The sequence below is a fragment of the Giraffa tippelskirchi genome, chromosome 9 (genome assembly GCF_054371585.1).
Source record: "Giraffa tippelskirchi isolate mGirTip1 chromosome 9, T2T-mGirTip1v1.2.pri, whole genome shotgun sequence".
Classification (NCBI taxonomy): domain Eukaryota; kingdom Metazoa; phylum Chordata; class Mammalia; order Artiodactyla; family Giraffidae; genus Giraffa; species Giraffa tippelskirchi.
The window spans coordinates 16,175,895-16,202,890 of record NC_137283.1 but is presented as its reverse complement, the minus strand read 5'-3'; the positions used below and the strand labels follow the sequence as shown (position 1 = coordinate 16,202,890).

At 37.6% G+C, this 26,996-nt stretch overlaps 1 protein-coding gene across 50 annotated transcripts in view; it reads left to right on the top strand.

Annotated features, from left to right (window-relative positions):
• The window catches only part of FANCD2 (FA complementation group D2), a 52,989-nt gene that overhangs the window by 1,146 nt on the left and 24,847 nt on the right, over window positions 1-26,996 (top strand). For 9 of the 50 annotated variants that reach the window (XR_014064748.1, XR_014064752.1, XR_014064759.1 and 6 more), the window contains exons 2-20: window positions 421-513; window positions 2,136-2,276; window positions 2,809-2,876; window positions 3,040-3,143; window positions 3,529-3,589; window positions 4,429-4,481; window positions 6,166-6,244; window positions 7,295-7,419; window positions 8,457-8,544; window positions 9,084-9,188; window positions 9,695-9,795; window positions 10,167-10,275; window positions 10,468-10,503; window positions 13,647-13,790; window positions 18,955-19,089; window positions 20,453-20,584; window positions 21,586-21,696; window positions 25,154-25,263; window positions 26,356-26,410. Coding sequence is in view for 33 of the 50 variants with exons in the window: in XM_081527887.1 (XP_081384013.1) it covers window positions 450-513; window positions 2,136-2,276; window positions 2,809-2,876; window positions 3,040-3,143; window positions 3,529-3,589; window positions 4,429-4,481; window positions 6,166-6,244; window positions 7,295-7,419; window positions 8,457-8,544; window positions 9,084-9,188; window positions 9,695-9,795; window positions 10,167-10,275; window positions 10,468-10,503; window positions 13,647-13,790; window positions 18,955-19,089; window positions 20,453-20,584; window positions 21,586-21,696; window positions 25,154-25,263; window positions 26,356-26,410 (1,821 nt within the window). In the remaining 17 variants the exon portion in view is untranslated. Of the gene's footprint in view, window positions 1-378; window positions 514-2,135; window positions 2,277-2,808; window positions 2,877-3,039; window positions 3,144-3,528; window positions 3,590-4,428; window positions 4,482-6,165; window positions 6,245-7,294; window positions 7,420-8,456; window positions 8,545-9,083; window positions 9,189-9,694; window positions 9,796-10,166; window positions 10,276-10,467; window positions 10,504-13,646; window positions 13,791-18,954; window positions 19,090-20,452; window positions 20,585-21,585; window positions 21,697-25,153; window positions 25,264-26,352; window positions 26,411-26,996 lie in introns of all 50 variants that reach the window. The other 41 variants (XR_014064763.1, XR_014064753.1, XR_014064761.1 and 38 more) reach the window with 8 other exon arrangements.

The window sequence follows — 26,996 nt, the reverse complement described above, 5'->3', positions numbered from 1 at the left end:
TTTCCAGGCAGATAACAACATCTCAGTTGCAGTAGGAATCATTTTTGGTTCACAGATGTAACCCCAACACCTAGCCCTGTCCCCAACATTGGAGTTTTGGATTAATGAGTTGAAGGAGTAGTAGACTGGGGCTAAATGGTGAGTGATCTTCAATGTCAGAGAACTGTGGATTTTATTCTTCAGCAAGAGAAAAGTGATCTGGCTAAAGAAGCAACTAGGTAAACAAGTCGTGAAAATAAGCAAGTATTGACCAGAAAGAGGAGTTGAAATTTTCTCAAGTTCTGGCTTTAGATGGCATTTTGTAAAGTCTTTGGTTTTAGATAGAGCATTAATAGTTTTCTTTGAGCTAATATTTTTAACTTCTCAAAATTTGTCTAGCTTCTACAGAGTAACTTATGTTCTCTGATTTGTTCTACAAAGTAATTTAACTGAAGAAGACTTTGGTCAGAATGATTTCCAAAAGAAGACTATCAGTGTCAGAGAATAAAGAGAGCCTGACAGAAGATGCCTCTGGTAAGTGTCTAATCATTTGTTGCTTTATTTTTTGTAGGAAATGTGTGAGGCACTAAAAGGGATATAAAGTTCCTCCTTTCAAGTGTTGGAGTCATCAAGGCTTAATAGATAGGACACACAGAATCCAGTGCAGGAGATTTGAAATTTCTACCTCTAATTGCATGTATGAAACTTTGGGCATGCCCATAGTCTGTGAGTTTCAGTCTCCACATAAGAGGAATCTACATACGTAAGAACTTATCTATCGTACGTCCTTTAGGTGCTGGGACACAAAGATAACTACATAGTCTGTGCTTAGTTGCTCAGTCGTGTCCAACTTTTTGCAACCCCATGGACTGCAACCCACCAGGCTCCTCTGTCCTTGGGGATTCTCCAGGCAAGAAAACTGGAATGAGTTGTCATGCCTTCCTTCAGGGGATCTTCCCAACTCAGGGATTGAACTCAGATCTCCTGCATTGCAGGCGGATTGTTTACCCACTGAGCCACCAGGGAAGTCCATAACATCCTATTGTTGTTGTGTTAGTCGCTCAGTCGTGTCCGACTCTTGGGGACCCTCATGGACTGTAGCCCACCAGGCTCCTTTCTCCATGGAGTTCTTCAGGCAAGAATACTGGAGTGGGTAGCCATTCCCTTCTCCGGGGGATCTTCCTGACCCTGGGGTTGAACCTGAGTCTCCTGTGTTGCAGGCAGCTTCTTTACCATCTGAACCACCAGGGAACCCCCTAAGCCTTTAAAAATCTTATGGTCATCTTTCCTCCCTTAAAAAATTTATGATCTCGATAAATGCTGTGATGGTGATATATAAAGGAATAGCATGATATCAAAGCAAACACCCCAGAGGCAAAGAGGGCAAACTCTGTCTGTAATGAGAATGCAGTTGACAGAAGCCCTAAGTATTCCTATGAGAAGTGGTTGATAGTCTTTTGTTTATTATACTCATCTACTCTATTAAGGCAGTTCTAACATTGCTTCGTTAAGGGAGAAGAGTAGATAATCATACTGAACCACAGGTACCTTTTTGTTTATGTTTGCTTATTTTTTTAAGTTACTTCTCATGGGTTGAAAGCCTTGGGATGAAATCAGAGTATGATATAGGATATGACGTAGGAGAATCTGCCACATTCTTTCTACCTCTGCATCCTGATCATTGGTTCTCAAGCTTTGGAGCGAGTAAGGATTATTACCTGCAGAATATAAATTATTAAAAATTTAGATTCCTAGGCTCCAGCCTTGAAATTTTGATTCTGTACGTCTGGAATGTGACCTAAGAATACGCGTCCAATAAGCTTCTCAGAAGCTGGTTTGTAGAGTGCATGAGAGACCCTGACTGCTTTAAACTTTGGGTGGAAAACATTTCTATGGTTATTTTTGTTAGAGGTGGCATATTTTGAATTCTTCAAAAGAAAACTCGATAGGTAAAAATAATTCTGTTTGTTAATTGTTTTGTTTGTCTGCAAGTCATTATTGCTGACCCTTGTTAGAGGTAAAGTCTCACTGTAGTATCAGTTCCAGTATAGTCTCTCAGGAACCCATCAACTATCCTAGGGTTATTGTTCTAGGGTTTACATTTTAAGCTTTGCTCTATTCTTTGTCGCGTTCTTGAAATTTTTTTTTAATTTCAGAAGCCAGGAAGCAACCACTTTCCAAAAAGACAAAGAAATCTCATGTTCACAATGAAGTTGAAGAAAATGACAATGTCTTTATAAAGTTTCTTAAGACATCAGGAATTACTCTTAAAACAGGAGAGAGTCAGAACCAACTAGGTAATATTTTAATGAAAATCTTTTCTCTGGTTATAGTGAAAGGGCTCAGAACTGAATAAGGGATTTTCTAGAGAGGCAGTGAAGATTAGAAATGGGAGCACCATCTGTCTTGAGACAAGGATGAAACTGAAATTACATTTTAGTTAATGCATGTTAAGTAAAGTATGTCTAATTCTTTTTTTTTAAAGAAAGAATGTTATATATAGTATTACTTTGTTTTCTTGTGAAAAAATAAATACCCAGAGAGTATTTATCTGCGTCAGAATAATTTCAGTGGAAAATTTCTAAATAAAGCCATATAAGGCCCTACTTTGGGAGCATAGATTTTTCCATTCAGCTAAGGGTATGGGATCTTGTTTGTTTTTAATATTTAGTAGCTATCCTTTACTAATGCTAATTCTGTTTTGCTCCGGGTTTATTAGATTGGGAATACCTTTATTGGTTTCAGACAGGAACGTAGGTCTTAAGAAAGGGAGACTATAGTCAGAAGTGTTCAAGACACTGGGGACCAACTAGTCTTCTTTTCTCATAGCTGTGGATCAAATTGTTTTCCAAAAGAAACTCTTTCAGACTCTGAGGAAACATCCTTCTTATCCCACAGTATGTATTTTCTCCCTAGTACTTTTTTTTTGCCAGGAGTACTCTTCAACTGGGAATTTAAAGTCATTGGCATAAAGTTGAATGTGCTAGAATGATTTTAGCTAACCCATAGCAAATGTTAAACTAAAATTTTTATTCTTGTTTTTTTCTGAATGTTACCAAGATAATAGAAGAGTTCGTTAGTGGCCTGGAGTCTTACATTGAGGACCAGGACAGTTTCAGGAACTGCCTTTTGTCTTGTGAACGTCTGCAGGATGAGGAAACCAGGTGTGGAGATGAGTCATGGAGTCTTGCTGAAATTTTACACTAGTTGGATTGGGGGTTGTGGGGAGGTTGGATAGAATGCAATTTTTTTTGGAATTTTGATTTTGATTTATAGCTCTCTTTTTCTCAGAGTTTTAGCCTAACCTTAGAATTATTAAGTTCAAGATACTGAGACTAGGAATCCAGAATATTTTCTAGAATGTATCTCATCTCTGTTGTTCAACTCTTTACTTCTCTGTGACTTAAGAGCTGTCTTCTTATGTGCTGTATTTCTTCTCTAACAGGATAGTTTCTCCTAAAAAATTACATATTTAACCAATTTTATGGACAAAGGATAGTAAAAACAGTAACACAAAACAGAAAATAAATTTGTCTTTTTTTTTAACAGCATGGACACATCTTACTGTAAGAGCCTCATTAAATTGCTTCTGGGGATTGACATATTACAGGTGAGGCTGTGCCACTTTTTGTGTGAACATCTCATGGATGTGATTTGTGGTGTATGCCCAAGTATAAATGGCTGGAGCACAGGGTAGAGCAGGGTTAATAGGAGCATTTGAGTTTGTAGCAGTTTCCCACAGCCCTGTTGCTGAGATGAATCTGAAGAGCAATATCTGTGGTTTGGACTGAGCTGATTAATTAGCCTATTATATCCTAAAGTCTCGTTTGTCCGGTCAGCCTCTGCTTCCTGTTTCGTAAAGCTTCATGCTGTGTGCTCTGTATACCACGTATGTCTCTGCTGTATTCACATCTGCATCATCTCCCATTTAGCTTTTTATTTGCTTATTAACTAGATTTTGCCATTTTCCTCCTCTCTGTCTCTCTATTTAGTAGACAATCTCTCCCACTGTTAATCTTAGCATTCTCTTTTCCTTTTCATTGGAAATCTTAAATATCATTTAGTTTACTTAAATCTGTAAGAGCTCTCTTGTTCCTCTGAAGAGAAATCTTCTTTCTTGCAAACTATTTGATAATCTGTTAAAATTTGCATGTCATGGGTTAACAGTTGTCATTATAATTAATCATACTATTGATTATCTGATTATTTTAGTATTGCCTTGATAGTCATTTTTCAATTTTTCAGAGGGTGGATTATTGATAAATTTTTGTATTCCAACAGGTTCTGTTCAAAATATAGGCAGCATTATGTGGACATTCTTAAAATGCGGATTTCAATTATAGCAGGGTTTTGCCTCCAAGAATCTTCATGGAGAGAATTACCACTAATTGTGCATTTCTTTGATACATTTCGAGACCATCTCCTAACTCCCTATGTCTTCTTTTTTAGCCTGCCATTATTAAAGTCTTATTTGAAAAGTTGCCAGAATTTCTTTTTGAAAAGTAAGTGATATACCCCAGATATACCCTGGTGTACTTATGTTTCTCTGAAAAGATTGCTCTGAAACATCATTGGTACCTCTGAAGCTCATATTTATCATGACTCCATATTTTTAAGTGACTACTCAAGTTTAACTGTGGTGACTTTCTTTGAAATTTTAGTAGCATGTCTATGTATTCCTAGAAGGATGCACGATAAACTGGTGGTAGTGATTGTTTCCCAGGAGGGGAGCCAGTTGGCTTGAGTCAGATATTGTCTGAATACTAGTCTTTACCTTTCCAGTTTTATACTGTATGTGTGCTACCATGTTTCAGAAATGTACTTTAATGGTTAAGATTCCAGGCTTTCACTATCAGGGGCGCAGGTTTGATCCCTGGATGGGGAATAAGTTAGGAAAAAAAGAGCAGCCTAATAGAAAAGTAGATAAAGATCATGAATAGATAATTCACAGAGAAGAAATATAAGAGCATTAAATATTTTTTTAATGCTCAAGTTCATTAATAATCAAAGGCAACAATTTCAAATAATATGTTTTTTTTTAATCTCAAAGGATCTCCCTTGTTGAGTTTAATGAACAAGCCAGTTCATAGGTCACTGGTAAACATATATAAAGCAGTGTAATCACTCTGAAGATCAGGAGGTTGTGTGTATCAAAACCTTAGATTTTGCTTTATGTTCAGCTATATATACCTCCTAATTTACCCTAAGGTAATAGCTCTGAATGAAAGCAGTAACGAATATTATTGCTGTTTAAAATAAAAATTGTAAACAGATTTTCAAGTATAAGGGATTAGGTAAGTAAATTAGTATAGGGATATCATGTGGATATTAAAAATTGTAAAAAGGATTATATAATACCATCTAATTAAAAAAATTCAGGTTGCAAGTCATATTTGCAGTTCACTCAATATTTTGCTACAAAAAATCATACATATACATTTACATAGACATATGTATGTCAGTGATAGACATCTCTGGATGAGAGGATTCAGGTCATTTTTCTCCTTTTTAAAATGTGCTTTTTCAGTGTCTTATATGTAATAATAGTAAACTTGAAGGTTTATCTTTAAAAATTCATGCTTTGCCTGAATGGATTGCACTGGATGATTTGTGTCCGGCTAGTCTATTTTAGTAGTTAAACTTTTCTATTATAAACAAAGATTGAGAGTGTTGTCAAGACGAGGAGCTGGAAGTAATCCAAAACTTAGACATAGGAGGCTGGGAAGAAGGCAAAGACTGTCATCTTAGGGGAAATAATACTGAGCCAACTTTTTTTCATCCACATATAGGTGATTTTTAGTACTTTCACGGACATAATCTCATCTGACCTTCTAGATTTCCATACTAGTAAAAAATATTCTGCTGTTTCAGTACTTATCACATCTAGGTAATTAGTTTTTACCTTTTAAAAATAATTTCTCTTACCCAATTTATTAATAATCTTTATTTAAAATTGTTTATGTATTTTAAAAGATACTCTCCAGACCTTTCTTCCCCTCTCAACCCTACCCAGATGTAGTCACTAACAGTTGTATCACCTGTGTGTCTAGTGCAGCGTGCAACCCGTTGTTAGTGTTTAGTAAATGTTAATTGAATGGCTTAGATGTTATATGCAGTATTAATGTTTGCTGCTGTGTGAGCCAGACAGGCTACGTTCCTGATTTCTCATCCACCCTAACATTTCAGAGTGAACAGTGATGGAATCAGCATGCCTCGACTCATCATCAATCAGCTGAAGTGGCTGGACAGAGTTGTAGATAGTAAGGTAGGTTTGGGGACTTTTTTGGTCTCTTGTCGTTAGAGACTGTGTTTTCCACACTTAACACCAAACCTTTGAAATTTTCAGGGTTTTTTGCTTTTCTAGACAGGAAATTCATATTTTTCTATCCATTAGCTTTTTTAGCTTTCGTAGTTTGAAAATCATGGTTATTTCATCCTTTAAATGTCTTCAAAAAAAGAAATATATTTCACTGTGATGAAAGTGAAGAGTCATGTGCGACTCTTTGAACCCCATGGATAGTCCATAGAATTCTCCAGGCCGGAATACTAGAGTGGGTAGCCTTTCCTTTCTCCAAGGGATCTTCCCAACCCAGGGATCGAACTCAGGTCTCCTGCATTGCAGGCAGATTCTTTACCAGCTGAGCCACTAGGGAAGCCCATAACTATGATGACTGGATGTGATTTATTAAATTAATTATTTGGAAAGAATTAATGAATTTCTCAAAATACAGAGATTATTATGTTTTATTTCTCAAAAAAGGTGAGATCTGAAACCATCCTACTTACTGCAGATGTGTTGATTTAATTACATATTGAGGAAAATTTGGGAGTTTTGTTATCAAGTACCCTGGTAAAGGTGAATCTGTTTTGAGCCTTATGCTTATTCTTCAGAGTTCTTAAAATCATTCTACTAAGTTTTGTCACATTCAAAGGCTAAATCTTTAATTGGAAGAACATGAGTTTTGGAGTCTCATCTGGGCTGGAATTTGGGTCTGGCGCTTATTAATTATGTATCCTTGAGCAACACAGATCCCTACCTTTTAACAAAGGAAATAGAGGTGTAAATAATAAGTGAAATAAAGATATTAGATAATATGCCATCCAGCCTACTTTTTTTTTTTTTTGATATAGATACCATCTCATTTGTGAAAAATCTCTAAGTGATTTACTTCTGATTTTAGATTTTGAGCTTGGGTGTATGTGCAGTTGTCATATTGTACACAAAGTAATTCCAGCTCTATATTTTGTGAGTAGGAAGTCTTTCTCTATTCTGGATACTGTGTTACAGTTCTTATAATAGTGTCCCCCACTGCAGGATCTCACCACCAAGATCATGCAGCTGATCAGTGTTGCTCCACTGTACCTACAACATGACTTTGTCATCAGCCTACCTGAGATCCTAGGGGATTCCCAGCATGCTGATGTGGGGAAAGAGCTCAGGTGGGTAAGCACCTTGTTGCCATCTTGAGCAAGACTTCACTCTGTGAGCCTATTGCCGCAGTATAAAAAGCGTAATAATATTGTGTTTCTTTCTGTATAAAAGAGAATGATACTTACTGGGATATTGAATTTGACTTGTTTTTCTAATAATGAATATATATTTAAGTAGATATATGTAGCTGTTGTGAATATGAAGTCTGGCTTAGGATTAGGTATATAAATTTGATCTGTGGAGACTTAAACTTTCCTTTGTTTATTAGCATTTTTTTTGTTTCGTCAGCATTTCCTCTACCCACGGGTGTCCTCAATCATGACTGCATATCCAAATGGTTTGTGGAACCTATTAAACATGAATGTTCTTTGGTCCCTAAATGATTCATTCTAATGCACATTGTTGTGTCAGATCCATTACATAGATCCATTGCTTTCTAACATTTATGTCAAAAATTCTAATTGATAGAGCAGTAATGAAGAAGGGGTAATGCAACTGTGTATTTATCCTAGAAGTAATTAAAAACTTCAATTTGTAATACTTCCTTTTCTGTAGTTATCTGTAAAGCTATCTCCAAAAAGGTCTAGTGACTTCTTGCCTTTGTACTTTTGGGCAGACTGCTCCTTATGGGTATAGCACTATACCCCCCACTTTGCCTGCCTGTCCTTTTGTATAACTTTCTCTTAGAATCCATTGCTGTCCTTCTCTACTCTGTGCTACTATAGCACCCTGCACATATAGGTATCATATTTATCACACTTCATTGTAATTGTGGCTTTTCCTTTTCTGAGGAAGGATATGTACCAAACTCAACAGTGGTTTCCCCTGAGTAGTGGGGATGATGAGATAAGGTTTCTTGTTGTTTTAATTTTTCAAAATGTGCATGTATTTGTTTTACTCAAGAGAATTTTAATGAAACTTACTACAAATAGAATTTAATGGGAGCTAAGTATGTCCTCTCTTCCCATACCTTGGATGATTTTCCCAAGTCATTACTTGTTCAGTTCTGTTAAAAGTTGCATAATTTCTTTTCCACTGTTCACAGTGACCTTCTAACAGAGAATACTCTGCTCACCGTCCCGATCCTGGATGTCCTTTCTAGCCTCCAACTTGAGTCAAAACTCCTGACTAAGGTAGGGAGGACTCTGCTCTCCAGAAACAGAACTAGTTTTCTCGCCTCCCAGAACCAGTGTCAGTCGTTCACTGCCCTGGACCAATTGTATATAGTGAAAATTTCATTTTGAAACAGTGCTGAATGACATCTACTCTCTTTTTTTTTATTTTGATGAATTTTGTATGCTATACTGTAATAGATGAACTGTTTGTTTTTAAGGAATAAGTTTTAGTGGAAATCTTCTGTGTTGCCTGCATATTTACAAACTGTTCCCATAGGAATAACAAATTTTTATGCCTTTCTGTAGCCAGTGGAAAATTCAGGCTCCAAAATGTAAGATAATAACACTTTCATATTTATCACCTGTCTGTTTTTGAAGAAGCTGTAGCATTAACAGTTGAGAGCTTGTAATTTGGAAGAAAATAAAATGTGTTTTTCTTCTGAAATTGCAAATGAGAAGCTGAGGGAGAGAAATTTTCTAATTTTACGTAATGAGTCGTTACTAGATTGAGATATTAACATGGAAATATGTAAGATTTTTGTGGTTTTTGTGTTTAGGTGCGCCAGTTAGTGATGGGTAAACTGTCATCTGTCAGTTTGGACGACTTACCTGTGATCATCAAATTCATTCTTCATTCCATAACCCCCACAGATGCGCTTGAGGTACTCTGCTGTTTCCCAACAAACACTAGGGTGTTAGATCCTGGAGAGTACAGAGAATAGCTGTGGCGCTCTTGTGAAACTCAGCAGTCAAAAGAAGCCTAACCTAGAGGAAGATATATCAAGATAAATTATTTAAAAGGTTCCGATTGGTCTTCTCTGTCCTGAAACTAATTGATAATGCTAATTAGTCCAGATAGTATTCAGGGGAGAGAATGGATCTACTAGTCAGACTTATTGTTCTATATAAGCTGCTACAAGTTATATTTGCTATTTTAGTGTAATGCCTCAAGGAATTCTGGCATTTTAAGGAACATAACGTACTGTAGTCGCATTAGTTATTTTCATCAACTGTCTTTTTCAAACTGCCTTGTTTAATAATTCATTTAATTTAATAATTCTTCCTCAGTCTTTCAGGAGACTGTGACGGTTCTTCTGTTGGGAAAATAGATTGTGCCTAGCTGCTATGAATGATCAGAACACACAGCTAACACATTTATTTGCTGTAGGTAATTTCTGAGCTTCGAGAGAAGTTGGATCTGCAGCACTGTATTTTGCCTTCACAGTTCCAGGTTTCTCTAAACAAGTTGAGAAATAAAGGACAAGCAAGGTATAAACTCATGAACAGTTATCACCCTTTTTCTCACATGAGCAAGGAAAGTTTTCTGACATTTATTGTGGAGCCAAGACAGAAGATCTTAATATTTACAGCAACAAATTATGTAGTGATATCACAATAATGTACTACTGTTGTTTTTCAAATAATATTTATATGTATAAGTATGTATATGTACATGAATGTGTGTGTTTGTGTATTCCCTTTGCTAGTCACATCAATCCCTGATAGACTGCATTACATTTTTATTAGCCACTTTACTCATGAAGTTGTAACTAGTTTTAAGGCACATGCCTAGTAAGCAGGAATCCAGATCTTATAGGTTCTCTGGTAAGAATGATTTCCTTTCCCTCTGCTACTTGTAGTTTTTCCGGAAACCAAGAAAACAGTGGTCAAGACTGTGTTACTCTTCTCTTCGATGTAATAAAGTCAGCTATTAGATATGAGAAAATCATTTCAGAAGCCTGGATTAAGGTGAGTGAGATCTTTGAACATTGAGGAGGAAGTGGGTGGCAATCAGTGATGGATGTGTAAGTAAAGGTAGTTGAAATAAAAGTCTTGAAAGTCAATCAAGTAGAAATAATAGATGATGGTTTGCCAGATGAACAGATTGGTTCAAACGTGTCCTTATGTGTTGTAATATTTTTGTGACCCTTGTTTTTCCAGGCAATTGAAAGGACCCCCTCGGAGACTGAGCACAAGGTAATGTTCATCTTCTATGAATTTTAAATTTTATAAATGTAAAATTAGTGATATTGCCTGGCTTTCCTCCCTGCTCTTTGCTCTGGCATCTTCCAGTCATCCTTTTGTAGCTGCTCTAGTAAACATTAACTGCTTCAGGAAGATAATCTGAAAGGATGGCTTGCCAGATGGTCTTTATTCTGGCAATACAATGAAATAAAATATCCACAAGGGGAAATAGTAATATTCCAAACAGTCACAGTGAATTGCAGTCAAAGAAGCTGAGTCCCCTCCCATGAGGAGATGAGCACTGAAGTCACCTGGGTCGTGAGTCAGGTATTCAGGTTCCTCTGTCTGACTGCCCTTCCTCCAATTTCACATGGAATTGTCAAGATAGTAGCATTTCATGTTTTACTTTCTTTTACCTGACGAGTGAATGAAACAGTCCATCTGCTATCGGGGTGATGATACTGAATCTGTCTTAACTCTGGAGATGTTTTCTTCAGTCAAGAAGCCAGATGATTGAGTTCCTTATGTGCTGATTGGTTCCCTTTAAGGATTTTCTTTAGTTGAAATCTCTTGTTTTGGGGGGTTTTGTTAGTTGGATTATCCAGTTGTTGGATGACTATTTTAAAAGCTGTGGTGATATTGAATAAAATAATGAAAAACTCAGTTTTTTTTTGTAGTGGCAGGATAGGAGGGGGATCAAAATATCCAAGACAACTATTTTATTATTGCATAACCCTTGGCCTCCTGCATAGCTATTTTTACAGATTTCTATTCATTGTATAAATATAATTTTGTGTTCTGACTTTTTTTCTCTTCACATTGTGTCATAAACATTTTATGTGCTTCTACATTGTCTTTATTTTCATTTTTAATAGCTGTATTTTCTGCTATAATCTATCCTAGTTTTGGTGTCTGAGTTGGGCCATCAGTGAAATGATGTCCCAAGTAATTTGTTGTTTTTTGTTTTTATTAATTAGAACATCTAACCTTTTTAAAAATATATTTTACTGTTAATTGAGATTAAATTGATAATATTATATTAGACATACAGTGCAAGGATTTGTTATTTGTATAAGTCATTTGCAAAATGATCACTACAGTAGTCGGTAATGTGCGTCACCGTACGTTGCTAGTACAAGTTTTTTCACTTGTGGTAAGAACTTACAAGATCTACTCTCTTAGCAGCTTTCAGATGTGCAATGCAGTATCATTAACCATATTTACCATGCTGTACATTACATCCCTGTGACTTATTTATTTTATAACTGAAATTTGTACCTTTGCTCATTTTACCGATTCCCTCCTACCGCCTCTGGCAACCACCAATCTATTCTTTGTATCTGTAAATTCATTTTTGTTTTATTTTTTAGATTCCACATATAATTGAGATCATACAGTATTTGTCTTTCTCTGTCTGATGTGTATCAGAATGATACCCTCAGGGATCATCCATGTTATTGAAAATAGCAAGATTTCATTCTTTTTTTGTGGCTGAATAATAGTCTCTCTGTGTATCACATTTTCTTTATCCATTCCATCAGTGGACTCTTGAGTTGTTTCCTAATGAACATGGAGGTACAGATATTTTTGCAAATTAGTGTTTATTTTCTTTGAATGCATAATCAGAAGTGGGATTGCTGGATCTATAGTAGTTCAATTTTTATTTTTTTGAGGCCCCTCCACACTGTTCTCCATAGTGGTTGAATCAATTTACATTCCCACCAACAGTGGGCACAGGTTCCCTTTGCTGTCCCTCCTTTGTTATTTTTGTGCAACATTTGTTATTCTTTGTCCTTTTGGTTATAGCCATTTTAACAGATGTGAAGTGATACTTCATTGTGGTTTTGATTTCCTTTCCCTGATGATTAGTGATGTTTTACATCTTTTCATGTTGGTTGGCTGTCTGTATGTCTTTGGAAAAATGACTGTTCAGATTCTCTGCCCATCTTTTAATTGGATTGTATTTTTGCTGTTGAGTTGTGCAAGTTCCAAGTAGTTTGTTCTTTTCTTTTTTGTCCTGCTTGGCTTTTTAAACTCTCTCCCTCTCCTTTGTTTTTTTTTTTTTAAATTAAACATAGGTAATACAAGCTAATTGGGGAGGGAAAAACACCACAAATATCAGATATCTGTAAAATAAAGTATACCTCCAATCTCTGTGCCACTCTTCTGGATTATCATTCTTCCAGATTTTTCTTATTCATATCCGAGTTGTATATGTGTGCAAGCACAAGCATGCTCACTCTTATACTTAACACATATTTGTACTTGTATATTGTTTTTATAAAAATGGAATCTTACTGTGATTATTGCAGATTGCTTTTCTTTTGCTTCACAATATATTGTGAATGTCCTTGTCAAAAAATTTAGTATATCTCATTTTTAATGGCCATATAATATGTTGAAAATGACCATCATAATTTATATAACCATGTTCAGATTGACAGACATTTTCAGTCTCTAACTTTTCACAAAGTAATTTTCTTAATAATAATGAAAATATATACTGAATTTGGCAAGTGATTTTTTTTTCCTTAATAAATGTGAACCTATTCAAAGTTGTTTCTGTAATAATACCACTTTTACTTGTATTCCAGTATTTTTAAGATAATTTTATTTATTTATTTATTTTTGGCTGTACTGGCTTTTCGTTGCTCCACATGCTTTTCTCTAGTTGCAGCGAGTGGAGGCTACTCTCTAGTTGCCCTGCTCAAACTTCTTATTGCAATGGTTTCTCTTGTTGCAGAGCATGGACTCTTGGGCTTTTGGGGTTCAGTAGTCACGACTCTGGAACCCTAGAGCACGGGCTAAGTAATTGTGGCACATGGGTTTAGTTGCTCTGTTGCATGTGAGATCTTCCCTCATCAGGAACTGAACCTGTGTCTTTTGCATTGGCAGGCAGATTCTTTACTACTAAGCCACCAGGGAGGCCCTTCAATATTTTCTTAAAGGATACTCGTGGTTAATAGTTGTGACACTTCATTTCTCTGAAAAATCTTCTAGGTTTTATGAAAAAAATGTAGGTACTCCCATGGGATTATGTTGAGCAAATGAGTAGTCTTTGTCTTAATGGAAAAAACTGAGAGCTGCTGTTTTGTTGTAGTAAATGTACCGATTTAGTAAACTATTTTCTATTGGTGCATATTTATTGACAACAGATTTTTGACCTGGCAATGCTTCTCATCATCTATAGCACCAACACTCAGACAAAGAAGTACATTGAGAGGGTGCTAAGAAATAAGATTCGATCAGGCTGCTTTGAAGAAGATCTGCTACAGGGTACATTCTATATTCATCACTTGGTAAGTGTCACAGAAATCAGGCAGCATTAGTCCGAAAGTAATAGAGATTGTTTTAACATTTCCTACCCTGTTTGGAAATCATGACACTGCCATCTTTGCTGGGTAATAATCTTTTTTTTTTTTTTTTTTGTATTTATTTTAATCGGAGGCGAATTACTTTACAACATTGTAGTGGTTTTGCCATACATTGACATGGATCCGCCATGGGTGTACATGTGTTCCCCATCCTGAACCCTCCTCCCACCTCCCTCCCCATCCCATCCCTCTGGGTCATCCCAGTTCCCCAGCCCCGAGCACCCTGTCTCATGCATAGAACCTGGACTGGCAATTTGTTTCTCATATGATAACATACATGTTTCAATACCATTCTCCCAATTCATCCCACCCTGAGTAATAATCTTTTACAGGGAGCTTAGTATATTTCAAAACATAATGGGATTATAATACCTTGATTGTGACACTATTAATATTGATACAATCAAACTAAGATTGGTTTTCATCTTTTTAGCAAAAAAAGCACAAAATTGGTTCAACAATTTGTTGAACACTAGACTCAAACCCTGTATTCTCTTTTATAGGAAATATTGTGAATCAGGTCTTCTATAATTTCATTTTTGACCTAAAATGGAGAACTTCACATCTCCCTTAGAAATTATCATACTATTTTCAACCCATTGTTCAAGTCCATTGAGACTTTTGAATCTCAATTTTATATTAATCATTTTGATTATCTAGCTCTTTGTGATCTGTAACTTTTGACAAACTTGCCTTCTGTATCCTGTTTTAAGTAGTTTCTAAAAACTCCTGAGCCTTGTGTAAGTCAGTGAAACTAAGCCATGCTGTGTGGGGCCACCCAAGACAGACAGGTCATGGTGGAGAGGTCTGACAGATTGTGGTCCACTGGAGAAGGAAATGGCAAACCACTTCAGTATTCTTGCCTTGAGAACCCCATGAACAGTATGAAAAGGCAAAAAGATAGGACCCTGAAAGATGAACTCCCCAGGTCGGTAGGTGCCCAATATGCTACTGGAAATCAGTGGAGAAATAACTCCAGAAAGAATGATGGGATGGAGCCAAAGCAAAAACAATACCCAGCTGTGGATGTGACTGGTGATAGAAGCAAAGTCCGATGCTGTAAAGAGCAATATTACATAGGAACCTGGAACGTTAAGTCCATGAATCAAGGCAAATTGGAAGTAGTCAAACAGGAGATGGCAAGAGTGAACGTTGACATTCTAGGAATCAGCGAACTAAGATGGACTGGAATGGGTGAATTTAACTCAGATGACCCTTATATCTACTACTGTGGGCAGGAATCCCTTAGAAGAAATGGAGTAGCCCTCATGGTCAACAAAAGAGTCCGAAATGCAGTACTTGGATGCAATCTCAAAAATGACAGAATGATCTCTGTTCATTTCCAAGGCAAACCATTCAATATCATGGTAATCCAAGTCTATGCCCCGACCAGTAATGCTGAAGAAGCTGAAGTTGAATGGTTCTATGAACACCTACAAGACCTTTTAGAACTAACACCCCAAAAAGATGTCTTTTTCATTATAGGGGACTGGAATGCAAAAGTAGGAAGTCAGGAAACACCTGGCGTAGCAGGCAAATTTGGCCTTGGAGTACAGAATGAAGCAGGGCAAAGGCTAATAAAGTTTTGCCAAGAGAATGCACTGGTCATAGCAAACACCCTCTTCCAACAATACAAAGAGACAACTCTACACATGGACATCACCAGATGGTCAACACCAAATCAGATTGGATATATTCTTTGCAGCCAAAGATGGAGAAGCTCTATACGGTCAGCAAAAACAAGACCGGGAGCGGACTATGGCTCAGATCATGAACTCCTTATTGCCAAATTCAGGCTTAAATTGAAGAATGGCACCCCACTCCAGTACTCTTGCCTGGAAAATCCCGTGGATGGAGGAGCCTGGTAGGCTAAAGTAAATGGGGTCGCTAAGAGTCGGACACCACTGAGCGACTTCACTTTCACTTTTCCCTTTCATGCGCTGGAGAAGGAAATGGCAACTCACTCCAGTATTCTTGCCTGGAGAATCCCAGGGACGGCGGAGCCTGGTGGGCTGCCGTCTATGGGGTCGCACAGAGTCGGACACGACTGAAGTGACCCAGCAGCAGTAGCAGCAAGGAAAACCACTAGACTATTGGGTATGACCTAAATCAAATCCCTTATGATTATACAGTGGAAGTGAGAAATAGATTTAAGGGACTAGATCTGATAGAGTGCCTGATGAGCTATGGACAGAGGTTCGTGACATTGTACGGGAGACAGGGATCAAGACCATCCCCAAGAAAAAGAAATGCAAAAAAGCAAAATGGCTGGCTGAGGAGGCCTTACAAATAGCTGTGAAAAGAAGAGAAGCGAAAAGCAAAGGAGAAAAGGAAAGATATACTCATCTGAATGCAGAGTTCCAAAGAATAGCAAGGAGAGATAAGAAAGCCTTCCTCAGCGATCAGTGCAAAGAAATAGAGGAAAACAATAGAATGGGAAAGACTAGAGGTCTCTTCAAGAAAACCAGAGATACCAAGGGAACATTTCATGCAAAGGTGGGCTTGATAAAGGACAGAAATGGTATGGACCTAACAGAAGCAGAAGATATTAAGAAGAGGTGGCAAGAATACACAGAAGAACTGTACAAAAAAGATCTTCACAACCCAGATAACCACGATGGTATGATCACTCACCTAGAGCCGGACATCTTGGAATGTGAAGTCAAGTGGGCCTTAGAAAGCATCACTACGAACAAAGCTAGTGGAGGTGATGGAATTCCAGTTGAGCTATTTCAAATCCTCAAAGATGATGCTGTGAAAGTGCTGCACTCGATATGCCAGCAAATTTGGAAAACTCAGCAGTGGCCACAGGACTGGAAAAGGTCAGTTTTCATTCCAATCCCAAAGAAAGGCAATGCCAAAGAATGCTCAAACTACCGCACAATTGCACTCATCTCACATGCTAGTAAAGTGATGCTCAAAATTCTCCAAGCCAGGCTTCAGCAATACGTGAACCGTGAACTTCCAGATGTTCAAGCTGGTTTTAGAAAAGGCAGAGGAACCAGAGATCAAATTGCCAATATCCGCTGGATCATCGAAAAAGCAAGAGAGTTCCAGAAAAACATCTATTTCTGCTTTATTGACTATGCCAAAGCCTTTGACTGTGTGGATCACAATAAACTGTGGAAAATTCTCAAAGAGATGGGAATACCAGACCCTCTGACCTGTCTCTTGAGAAACCTGTATGCAGGTCAGGAAGCAACAGTTAGAACTGGACATGGAACAACAGACTGGTTCCGAATAGGAAAAGGAGTACGTCAAAGCTGTATATTGTCACCCTGCTTATTTAACTTATATGCAGAGTGCATCATGAGAAACGTTGTGCTGGAAGAAGCACAAGCTGGAATCAAGATTGCTGGGAGAAATACCAATAACCTCAGATATGCAGATGACACCACCCTTATGGCAGAAATGAAGAACTAAAAGCCTCTTGATGAAAGGGAAAGAGGAGAGTGAAAAAGTTGGCTTAAAGCTCAACATTCAGAAAACTAAGATCATGGTATCTGGTCCCATCACTTCATGGGAAATAGATGGGGAATCAGTGAAAACAGTGAGATACTTTATTTTTCTGGGCTCCAAAATCACTGCAGATGTTGATTGCAGCCATGAAATTAAGACGCTTACTCCTTGGAAGGAAAGTAATGACCAACCTAGATAGCATATTTAAAAGCAGAGACATTACTTTGCCAACAAAGGTCCGCCTAGTCAAGGCTATGGTTTTTCCAGTAGTCATGTATGGATGTGAGAGTTGGACTGTGAAGAAAGCTGAGTGCCGAAGAATTGATGCTTTTGAACTGTGGTGTTGAAGAAGACTCTTGAGAGTCCCTTTGACTGCAAGGAGATCCAACCAGTCCATCCTAAAGCAGATCAGTCCTGGGTGTTCATTGGAGGGACTGATGTTGAAGCGGAAACTCCAGTACTTTGGCCACCTCATGTGAAGAGTTGACTCATTGGAAAAGACCCTGATGCTAGGAAGTATTGGGGGCAGGAGGAGAAGGGGACGACAGAGGATGAGATGGCTGGATGACATCACCGACTCGATGGACATGGGTTTGGGTAGACTCTGGGAGTTGGTGATGGACAGGGAGGCCTGGCGTGCTGCGATTCATGGGGTTGCAAAGAGTCGGACACGACTGAACGACTGAACTGAACTGATAACATTATCAGAGGAATGCTAGTAGAGACATCATTTTATATCTATTGAATTATCACTATTTTAGCCATTCAGCATGTGACCCTTAGGTGATCATTCTTGTTGAAGTAAAAACCATTTGATAGGGAATTTTATAATCTAGAAATGGTATTTTCCAGGTGAATATTCAGGATATTAACAGTGTACACCTTAGAAAACTGGGTGAACCAGAGGTTTGGGACTTGGCTTAGGAACTAATGAGAATATGTAGTTGAATCTTAAGACTTTATTATTTAGGAATGGATTTAACGTTTGTATTATTTTATCTTACAGTCTTTTCTGTGCTTATTTGTGCTCTGATATGTGTTTTGGTGTATAATTTTGCACAGGGCAGAAACCATATATTATTTTTTATTGCATCTTCCTCAGTAAAACATGATAGCCATTTAAAGAAACTGGACTTAATAACTGATTGTTTATTCTGGTTCCATTCATGTCCACCTACTGCCTTCTTGTTAGGACATAATCAGTACTCCTCTTGATGTACTTTAAAAGAAATCAGTTTAATTGAACCTTATAGAATGATTTAAAATCATAACCAGGGAAGAGCAGGCCCACTGTATCCCCAGGGAGGCAATATGATTAAGTGAGGAAATTTGAATTTAGACGATTTGGGTTCTTGTCCCAAGCTGGGCAGATTACAAGCTATTAGGCTTGTGATTTAACTTGTTTGAGTTTAAAGGTCAATTGTTATCCATATATTGAACTTCATTGATTCTAAGAGAAGCTCAGAATGAAGGATTATTCTTAGTAAAACAAAGATTAAGATTCCTTAAATTAAAATAAGAATTAGGGAGAACTCTGACATCTTAAAAGGGTTAGCAATAGCAGTTCTAGGTGCTGTGATAATGAAGTCTCTCCCACAGCTTCATCTTTCTCTACTCTTCTCTCCTCAAGGTTCTTAAGGATGTTTGTCCATCCATTTTGTCGCTGGCTCAGAGTTTGTTGAACTCTCTAGACCAGAGCATAATTTTGTTTGGCAGTCTTCTATACAGATATGCATTTATGTTTTTTGACACTTACTGCCAGCAGGTATGTTGAAATATTTATCTTGGGAAGGAGGGAACAGGGAAAAGGAAAGAAATGCCATCCCAAATGACTTGCATGTGATTTAGTATTTATTTATTATTGGTTGAAAGGCATTGAAGGAGGAAGAACTCTGAACTGGAAGTTGGGAAAACTTAGTTCTAGTCCTAGTCTCTAAATGACGGGATTGGACTTGAGGATCTAACTCTGTGTTTTGAGCTTTAAGATTCTCTCAGTCTAAAATGAAGGTCCAGCTCCAGTCTACTTGAAACAAACATTTGCCTTGGGGTTATCATGTGGTTTTCACAGTACAGGAATGGCAGTTTTAAACTTACCTGCTAATAATCTACTGCCAGTTGATCCTGAAATTGTTCTCTAGTAAAAGGTGTCATGAGAAAGAAATGAGAGAGAAATGCCTGAGGGCCTAACCCTGTTTCCATGAATACCAGACACCACATTTATTAGCACACATCCAGAGAGGGAAGGCTGTACTTGTGGAAAGTGATTATGAAAACAAAGAACAAAGTGTCTTGTTTTGTATTGGTCATTTATGTTATACCTTTATTAACAACATTAAAGCACATTTGAATGGAACTTTTAAAAATGAATCCTGGGATTTCTTTGGTGGTCCAGTGGTTAAGACTTTGCATTTCTAATGCCAGGGGAGTGGGTTTGATCCCTGGTCAAGAAACTGAGATCTCACGGTGTGGCCAAAAAAAGAGAGAATTTCAAAATGAATAATATAAAATTTTTAAAATTTAAAGCAGAAAAAAAACCACATTTAAAGCAGAGTAATAGACATTTGGCATGAGATAGCTACTGCGTTTGAGAAAAACCATGTGACTTGGTGTGAAATAGCAGTATAAAGGAAGGGAAGAGTGCCATCTAAAACATTTGTGGAGAACCATCTTAATGTCTTAGAGCCACCATCATGACCCACATTTACTTGAAACAATAAGTCTAACTTTAAAACCTTTAGCTTCTTGAGTGCCACCTTTTCAGTAAATTTTAATAGATTAAGTACAACTACAATTTAATGGGTAATATTTGACACTTATGAGAAAAAAGAAAGATTATACCAGGAAGCAAAATCCAGAGGGCTTTAGATAGTGCTCGCTAGTAAAATATGGGGGGTAAATCAAGACTGGATGGTAGTGTAGTTAGAGACATAATCCTAAACCTCCTAAATCTAATGTTAATGAAACGAGTTTATAGAAGTAGGTGATAGAATGAGGTGGGTTGGGATTTTAACCAGGTTGAGATTGGAATGGCCTCAGGCACAAACCAAAAGAGGTTCATCATCATCTAAAAGAAGATGACCATACTGTATTTTAGCTTCACACAGTCCTGTTGACTTTTCTCTGCATAGGAAGTGATTGGTGCCCTAGTGACCCATGTCTGTAGTGGAAATGAAGTCGAAGTTGATGCTGCATTGGATGTCCTCCTTGAGTTGGTAGTTTCAAGCCCATCTGCTATGAGGCTCAATGCTGTCTTTGTGAAGGTATCTAGTCCTACCATTGACATATATTGAATCATTTTTCTTTCTTATATCTATCTGAGAGACACCTGATAACTTGTTAGCAATTTATTTTTCATGCTAGATACTGAACACTATAATTTGTAGAAGTGGAGGGGATGAAGGTGGGGTGATGGGGCAAATAATAGAAAAAATAACTCATCTGTCTATATATTTATTAATTCAGCAAATACTTCTTTATACCTAATGATATGCCAGGCTCTATTCTGGGTGCTGTGGATATAAAAGGTAGTCTTTGCCTTTGATGATAGAAGGTAAGACATATAAGTAAGTCACTATATATACAACATGACAAATTCTCTAATAAAGTGCGCAGAAATAATTAATTTGCCCTGGGAAACTGGAGAAATCTTCAAACAAGAGATAATATTAGAGTGATTCTTAGAAGGTAGGAGAGATTTGTCAAGAAAAAATAAAGGAAGTATATCTAGGCAGAAAACAGTTTGAACAGAAGCAAACTGGCACCCATGTCCATGGTGTGCTTGAGAGATGACAAGATCAGCATGATTGGTAGATAGGGTAAGGTGGAAGGCGAAGACCAGATTATGAAGGATCTTAAATACCGAGCCGAAGAGTTGCAACTTTATTTTATAGACAAGAGGGAGCTAGTAAAGGGTTTTTAATGGGGTTTGACTTAAGTCCTTCCATATCTGTAAAGAAAGAATAAGTAATTCATGGAGTACAACCTGAGAAATAAGGTCAGAGACATAACTTTTGGCAGAATATTGTTTTCACTAAGCAAAAGGGAAGCGTGGAGAAAAAGTATAGGGAGAACTAGGAGCTATGTTGGGATGACTAAGTAGAATATCGACCCTTTGGGCTCTGAGGCATAGTTTTAGGAAACTTGAGCTTTTGTGAAACATGCCTGGCTATCTGTGTGTGTGCCTTTTATGAGAATTTTAATTTTTTTATTTAAAGGAAAAAAGTTAGTTGCTAATCTCATCATTGACATTTTTTTCTTGCAGGGCATTCTGGATTATCTGGATAATATGTCCCCTCAGCAAATACGAAAACTCTTTTGTATTCTCAGCACACTGGCATTTAGTAAAGAGCATGAAGCCAGTAGTCACATCCAGGTAAGTGGCAGTGTGTTGAGAGAGAATCTTTTAAACCTCTTCAGCTGAAATTTGTTGAACAAAATTGCCACAGCCTGTGTAGTAGTATAACTAAAATACATAGCCATAATCCTCGTATTTGTTTATTCTTTTCCTACCACAAACATTAAATGCCTACTGTATGCCAAGAACCGAGACAGTAGATATATATTAGACCTGCCCTTTAGGAGCTCAGTCTGTTAGTATGGAAATGAGCCTGTAATCTGCTCATTATGAAACTGAGTAAGAAAAGCCATACCAGGCGCCATGGAAAAACAGGGAATACTCTTGTTCCATAAGGAACATCTCCATCTAACGTGAACTCCGTCTGGGCCTTCTCTGATTTGTGAACACCATTCACTGAAAAAGCCAAAGCCAAACAAAGTGTCTCAAGTAAGATTGGGTTGGAATCAACTCATAGCCCTTTTGCCTCTTCAGTGCCACCTTGTGGCAGTAATCCATACTGGTCTTTGAACAACTTTTTTTTTTTTTTTTTTTACTAAGTTTAAAGAATTGGCAAGGTAGTATACACCATGGTACAAAATTCAGAAGATATGGAAAGGTAGTGAAGAATGTATCCTCCCTCTCAGTCCTCTAGGCTGAGATTCTCTAAAGGCAATCACTGTTACTAGCTTATAGCTTTCTGAGATGTGCTGAGCGTTGACAAATGTGTATTTACCCATATACCAGTTTTCCACACCTTATCCTCTTGTTTTGTGTCTTGCTTGATTCATCTAGCAGTATAGTCTGAAGATTTCATCATATCAGTAATAATAGAGCTACATCATTATGTTTAATTGTGGTAAAACATACATAAGATAAATTTTACTGTTTTAACCAGTTTTAATTATACAGTTCAGTGGCATTGAGCACATTCACAGTGTTGTGCAACCATCACCATTATCTGTCTCCAGAACTTTTTCATCATCTCAAATAGAAATTCTATCCCCATTAAGCAATAACGCCCCATTTCGCTTTCTCTATACCCTGGTAACCTCTTACCTACTTTCTGTGAATTTGTGTGATCTAGGTACTTCATTTAAATAGTCATACAATATTTGTCCTTTTGTGTCTGGCTTATTTCACTTAGCATAATGTGTTCACAGTTCCTCCATGTTGTAGGATATATCAGAACTTCATTGCTTTTTATGGCTGAATATTCCACTGTATATAGAGACTGTAACTAGTTTATCCATTGATGGATATTGGATTTTCCCCACCTTTTGTTATTTTGAAGAATGCTGCTATGAATATTCAGAGAAGGCAATGTCACCCCACTCCAGTACTCTTGCCTGGAAAATCCCATGGACGAAGGAGCCTGGTAGGCTACAGTCCATGGGGTCGCTAAGAGTCAGGCATGACTGAGCGACTTCACTTTCACTTTTCCCTTTCATGCACTGGAGAAGGAAATGGCAACCCACTCCAGTATTCTTGCCTGGAGAATCCCAGGGACGGCGGAGCCTGGTGGGCTGCCGTCTATGGAGTCGCACAGAGTCGGACACGACTGAAGTGACTTAGCAGCAGCAGCAGCAGCTATGAATATTGATGTGAAAGTATTTCTTTTGAGTCCCTGTTTTCAGTTGGGTATATACTTGGTATATACCTAGGTACGCATGCATGCATGCTAAGTCGCTTCAGTCGTGTCCGACTCTGTGCTACCCTATAGACAGCAGCCCACCAGGCTCCTCCGTCCCTGGAATTCTCCAGGCAAGAATACTGGAGTGGGTTGCCATTTCCTTCTCCAATACCTAGGTATATACGGTATATACCTAGGAGTGAGATTTCTGAATCATATGAAGATTCTATGTTTAGCATTTTGAGGAGCCACAAAACTGTTTTCCACAGTGGCTATACCATTTTGCATTCTAATGAGCAATAGAGGGTTCCAGTTTTTCTATATCCTTATCAACACTTGTTTGATAAGTGTGTGTGTAAAGTCTATTCAAGTCCTTTTGCTCACTTCTTAAATGGGTTATTTTTTGTTGTTGTTGACATGTAGGAATTCTTTATATATTCTGGATATTAGTCCCTTATCAGATAAATGATGTGCAAATATTTTCTCCCTTTCTATGATTATCTTTTCAGTCTTGATAGTGTCCTTTGGTGCAGTTTTGATGAAGTCCACTCAATCTTTTTTTTCTTTTGTTGCTGGTGGTTTTGGTGTCATGCTTATTTTTAAAAAAGTTGCAAACTTTGAAGTCATGAAAAATTTCCCCTAAGTTTTCTTGTCAGAATTTTATAGTTTTAGCTCTTAAATTTAAATCATTGATTCACTTTGAGTTAATTTTTATATATGGTATAAGGTAAGGGTTCTACTTCATTTTTGTGTGTGTGGGTATCCAGTTTTCTCTAGCACATTTTGTTGAACAGTTTGTCTTTTTCTTTTGAGTGGGCTTGGCACCTTTGTGGAAAATCAGTTGACCATATGTGTGAGGGTTTATTTCTAGGATCTATTCTATCTATTGGTCTGAATGTGCTTATGCTGGTAGCACATTTTGATTACTATAGCTTTGTAATTTTGAAATTGGAAAGTGTGGGCCCTCCAAACGTGTTCTTTTTCAAAATTATTTTGGCTGTTTGGGGTCCCTTGAAATTCCATATGAATTTTAGTATGGGTTGTTCAATTTTTGTAAAAAATACTGTTAGAGATACTTGCCTGGTGGACCACTGAGTAGGACTCTGAGCTCCCAACGCAGGGGGCCTAGGATCGATCCCTGGTTGGGGAACCAAATCCCACATGCTGCAACTAAGAAGCCCTAATGCTGCTGTGAAGATTCCACAAGCCACAACTAAGACCCAGTGCAGCCTAAAAAAATAAATATTTTAAAATACTGTTGGAATTTTAAAAATCATTACATTGAATGAGCATATCATCATCTTAACAGTGTTCAGACTTCAGTTCTGTGAACATGGAATACCTTTCCTTTTATTTAGGTCTTCTTTAATTTCTTTCAGTAATGTTTTGCAGTTTTTTCAATATGCAAGTCTTTTGCCTCCTTTGTTAAATTTGTTCCTAAGCACTTTTTTTTCTGTTTGATTACTTCTGCCTGAGCGGCCAACAACATGATAATTCACATTATCCATATCAAGCAACTATCCCAGCAGTAACAGTAACAGTAATAGCTATTATTATTGAATGTCTACCATATGACAGATGCTGTTCTTGGAATTTTTTGTAATTTGGTCTCTGATCCTTGCAAAACTTTCCCATTCTATAGATGAAAAAAATTGAGACTCAAAAAGATTGAGTGACTCATCAAAGACCACACAGTGAGTAAAGGATAGAAAGCCAGCTGTTCTAGGTTGTTTGGTTCTAGTGTTTGACCCTTGCTGCACCATTGCAGCATCCTTACCACTATCCAGCATCCTCACCACTATCCAGCGTCCTCACCACTCCAGCATCCTCACCACTCGCATCCTCACCACCGTTTCCTCGCAGGACGACATGCACCTGGTGATACGGAAGCAGCTCTCCAGCACCGTATTCAGGTACAAGCTTATCGGCATTATCGGCGCTGTCACCATGGCTGGCATCATGGCAGCAGATAGGTATGTATGGAAACTCTGATTTTCATGGCTCATGGTCAGTTAATCGAGTTGCTGTCTTACAAAATAAAGGGTTATATTGTTTAGACATCATGATAACAGAAGAATGAAAACCATAATCAGAGAAGTTAGCAAATGTTTGTTGTTACTTTTCCATGTTCTTTTTAATCTTGACTGTACATGCTACCTATAATGTTTGTAGAATTGTGATCATAGTCATTACATTCTCATTCTTTAAAACTAGGGATTGCTAAGAAATTAAGTTTTAGAAAATGTTTCCACGAAAGGGGAACCCTGATCTTCCTGGGATGCTTTTTTTCTGCATCTGCTCCAATCTTAAGCATTAGACAATACAGGTTTCTCCATTACTGTGTTATTCTTGTCTGGAACACCTCGTTTGATATAAATAAAGTCTTTTTTTTTTCTAAAGTAATTTATTTATTTTAATTGTGATATAAATAAAGTCTTGTGGATTTTCCCTCCTAGTACTAGTTGTTTGATTCCACAGTTGTAACATCTAATAGAAGCTTGGGGCTTGATAAGTTGTTACCATTGTGAAGTCATGAAATTTAGTTCATGCTTCTTGGAAATGATTTGTCATGAATTCCTCAGAGCTCAAGAAACATCCTTAGAGTTAGCATTAGTAATCTGTAGAGGCTGCATAGTATACTGGTTAAAAGTTCATTCTCTGGAACCATACTGCTTGCCTGGGGTCAAATTCTGGCTCCATTGTTCTTAGCTGAATGATCACTTTGGATAAGTCACTTTACCTTTCTGTGCCTTTATATTTTCACATGTGTGAAGTAAAGATATTAATAGTATTTACTTTATAGAGTTGTTGAGAGCATTAAATAGAACAATGCCAAATGCTTGCTTTTGCGGTTTTTACTAGTTTAGTTAGTGTACACTTAAAAAAAACTAAGGTAGCCATCATTTGCTCTAGTCCACCTTTTGTAAGGCCTTAATAAATACTTGGCTGTGCTTTCATGCAGTTTCATCTCCACCCTAATCTTAGGGAAGGCAATTTTTAAAAATTTATTGCTGGTTGCAAAATATTACAAATGTGAATCTAAAATAACTTGTTTTTAAAAGTAGATCTTCCAGTTTGACCCCAGGGAGTGGAGACCTGAGCAGTGAACAGTGCACCCAGGTGAGTTCTTGTCTTGGGGTTAGATACGTTTACGAGTAACTGAGAAATTGCTTCTGGTCACTGTTGGCTGAGTGCCAAAGAATTGATGCTTCCAAACTGTGGTGTTGGAGAAGACTCTTGAGAGTCCCTTGGACTATAAGGAGAGCACACTAATTAATCCTAAAGCAAATCAGTCCTGAATATTTATTGAAAGGACTGATGCTGAAGCCAAAGCTCTGGTACTTTGGCCACCTTATGCAAAGAGCCAACTCATTGGAAAAGACCTTGATGCTGAGAAAGATTGAAGGCAGGAGGAGAAGAGGACGACAGAAGAGAAGATGGTTGGATGGCATCACCAACTCAATGGACATGAATTTGAGCAAGCTCTAGGAAATGGTGAAGGACAGGGAAGCCTGGCATGCTGTGGTCCATGGGGTTGTAAAGAGCTGGACACGACTAAGCAACCGAACAACAGCTGTCACCTTACCAAAGAGTGCTGCTTTCTTCAAAATATGTTTTCCTGAACTCATAGCTTTTGTAATTTGTACTACTCTTTTGGCCTTTAGAATCCCCTGGCTTGGGTTGTATTTTAATTCTATATCTGATC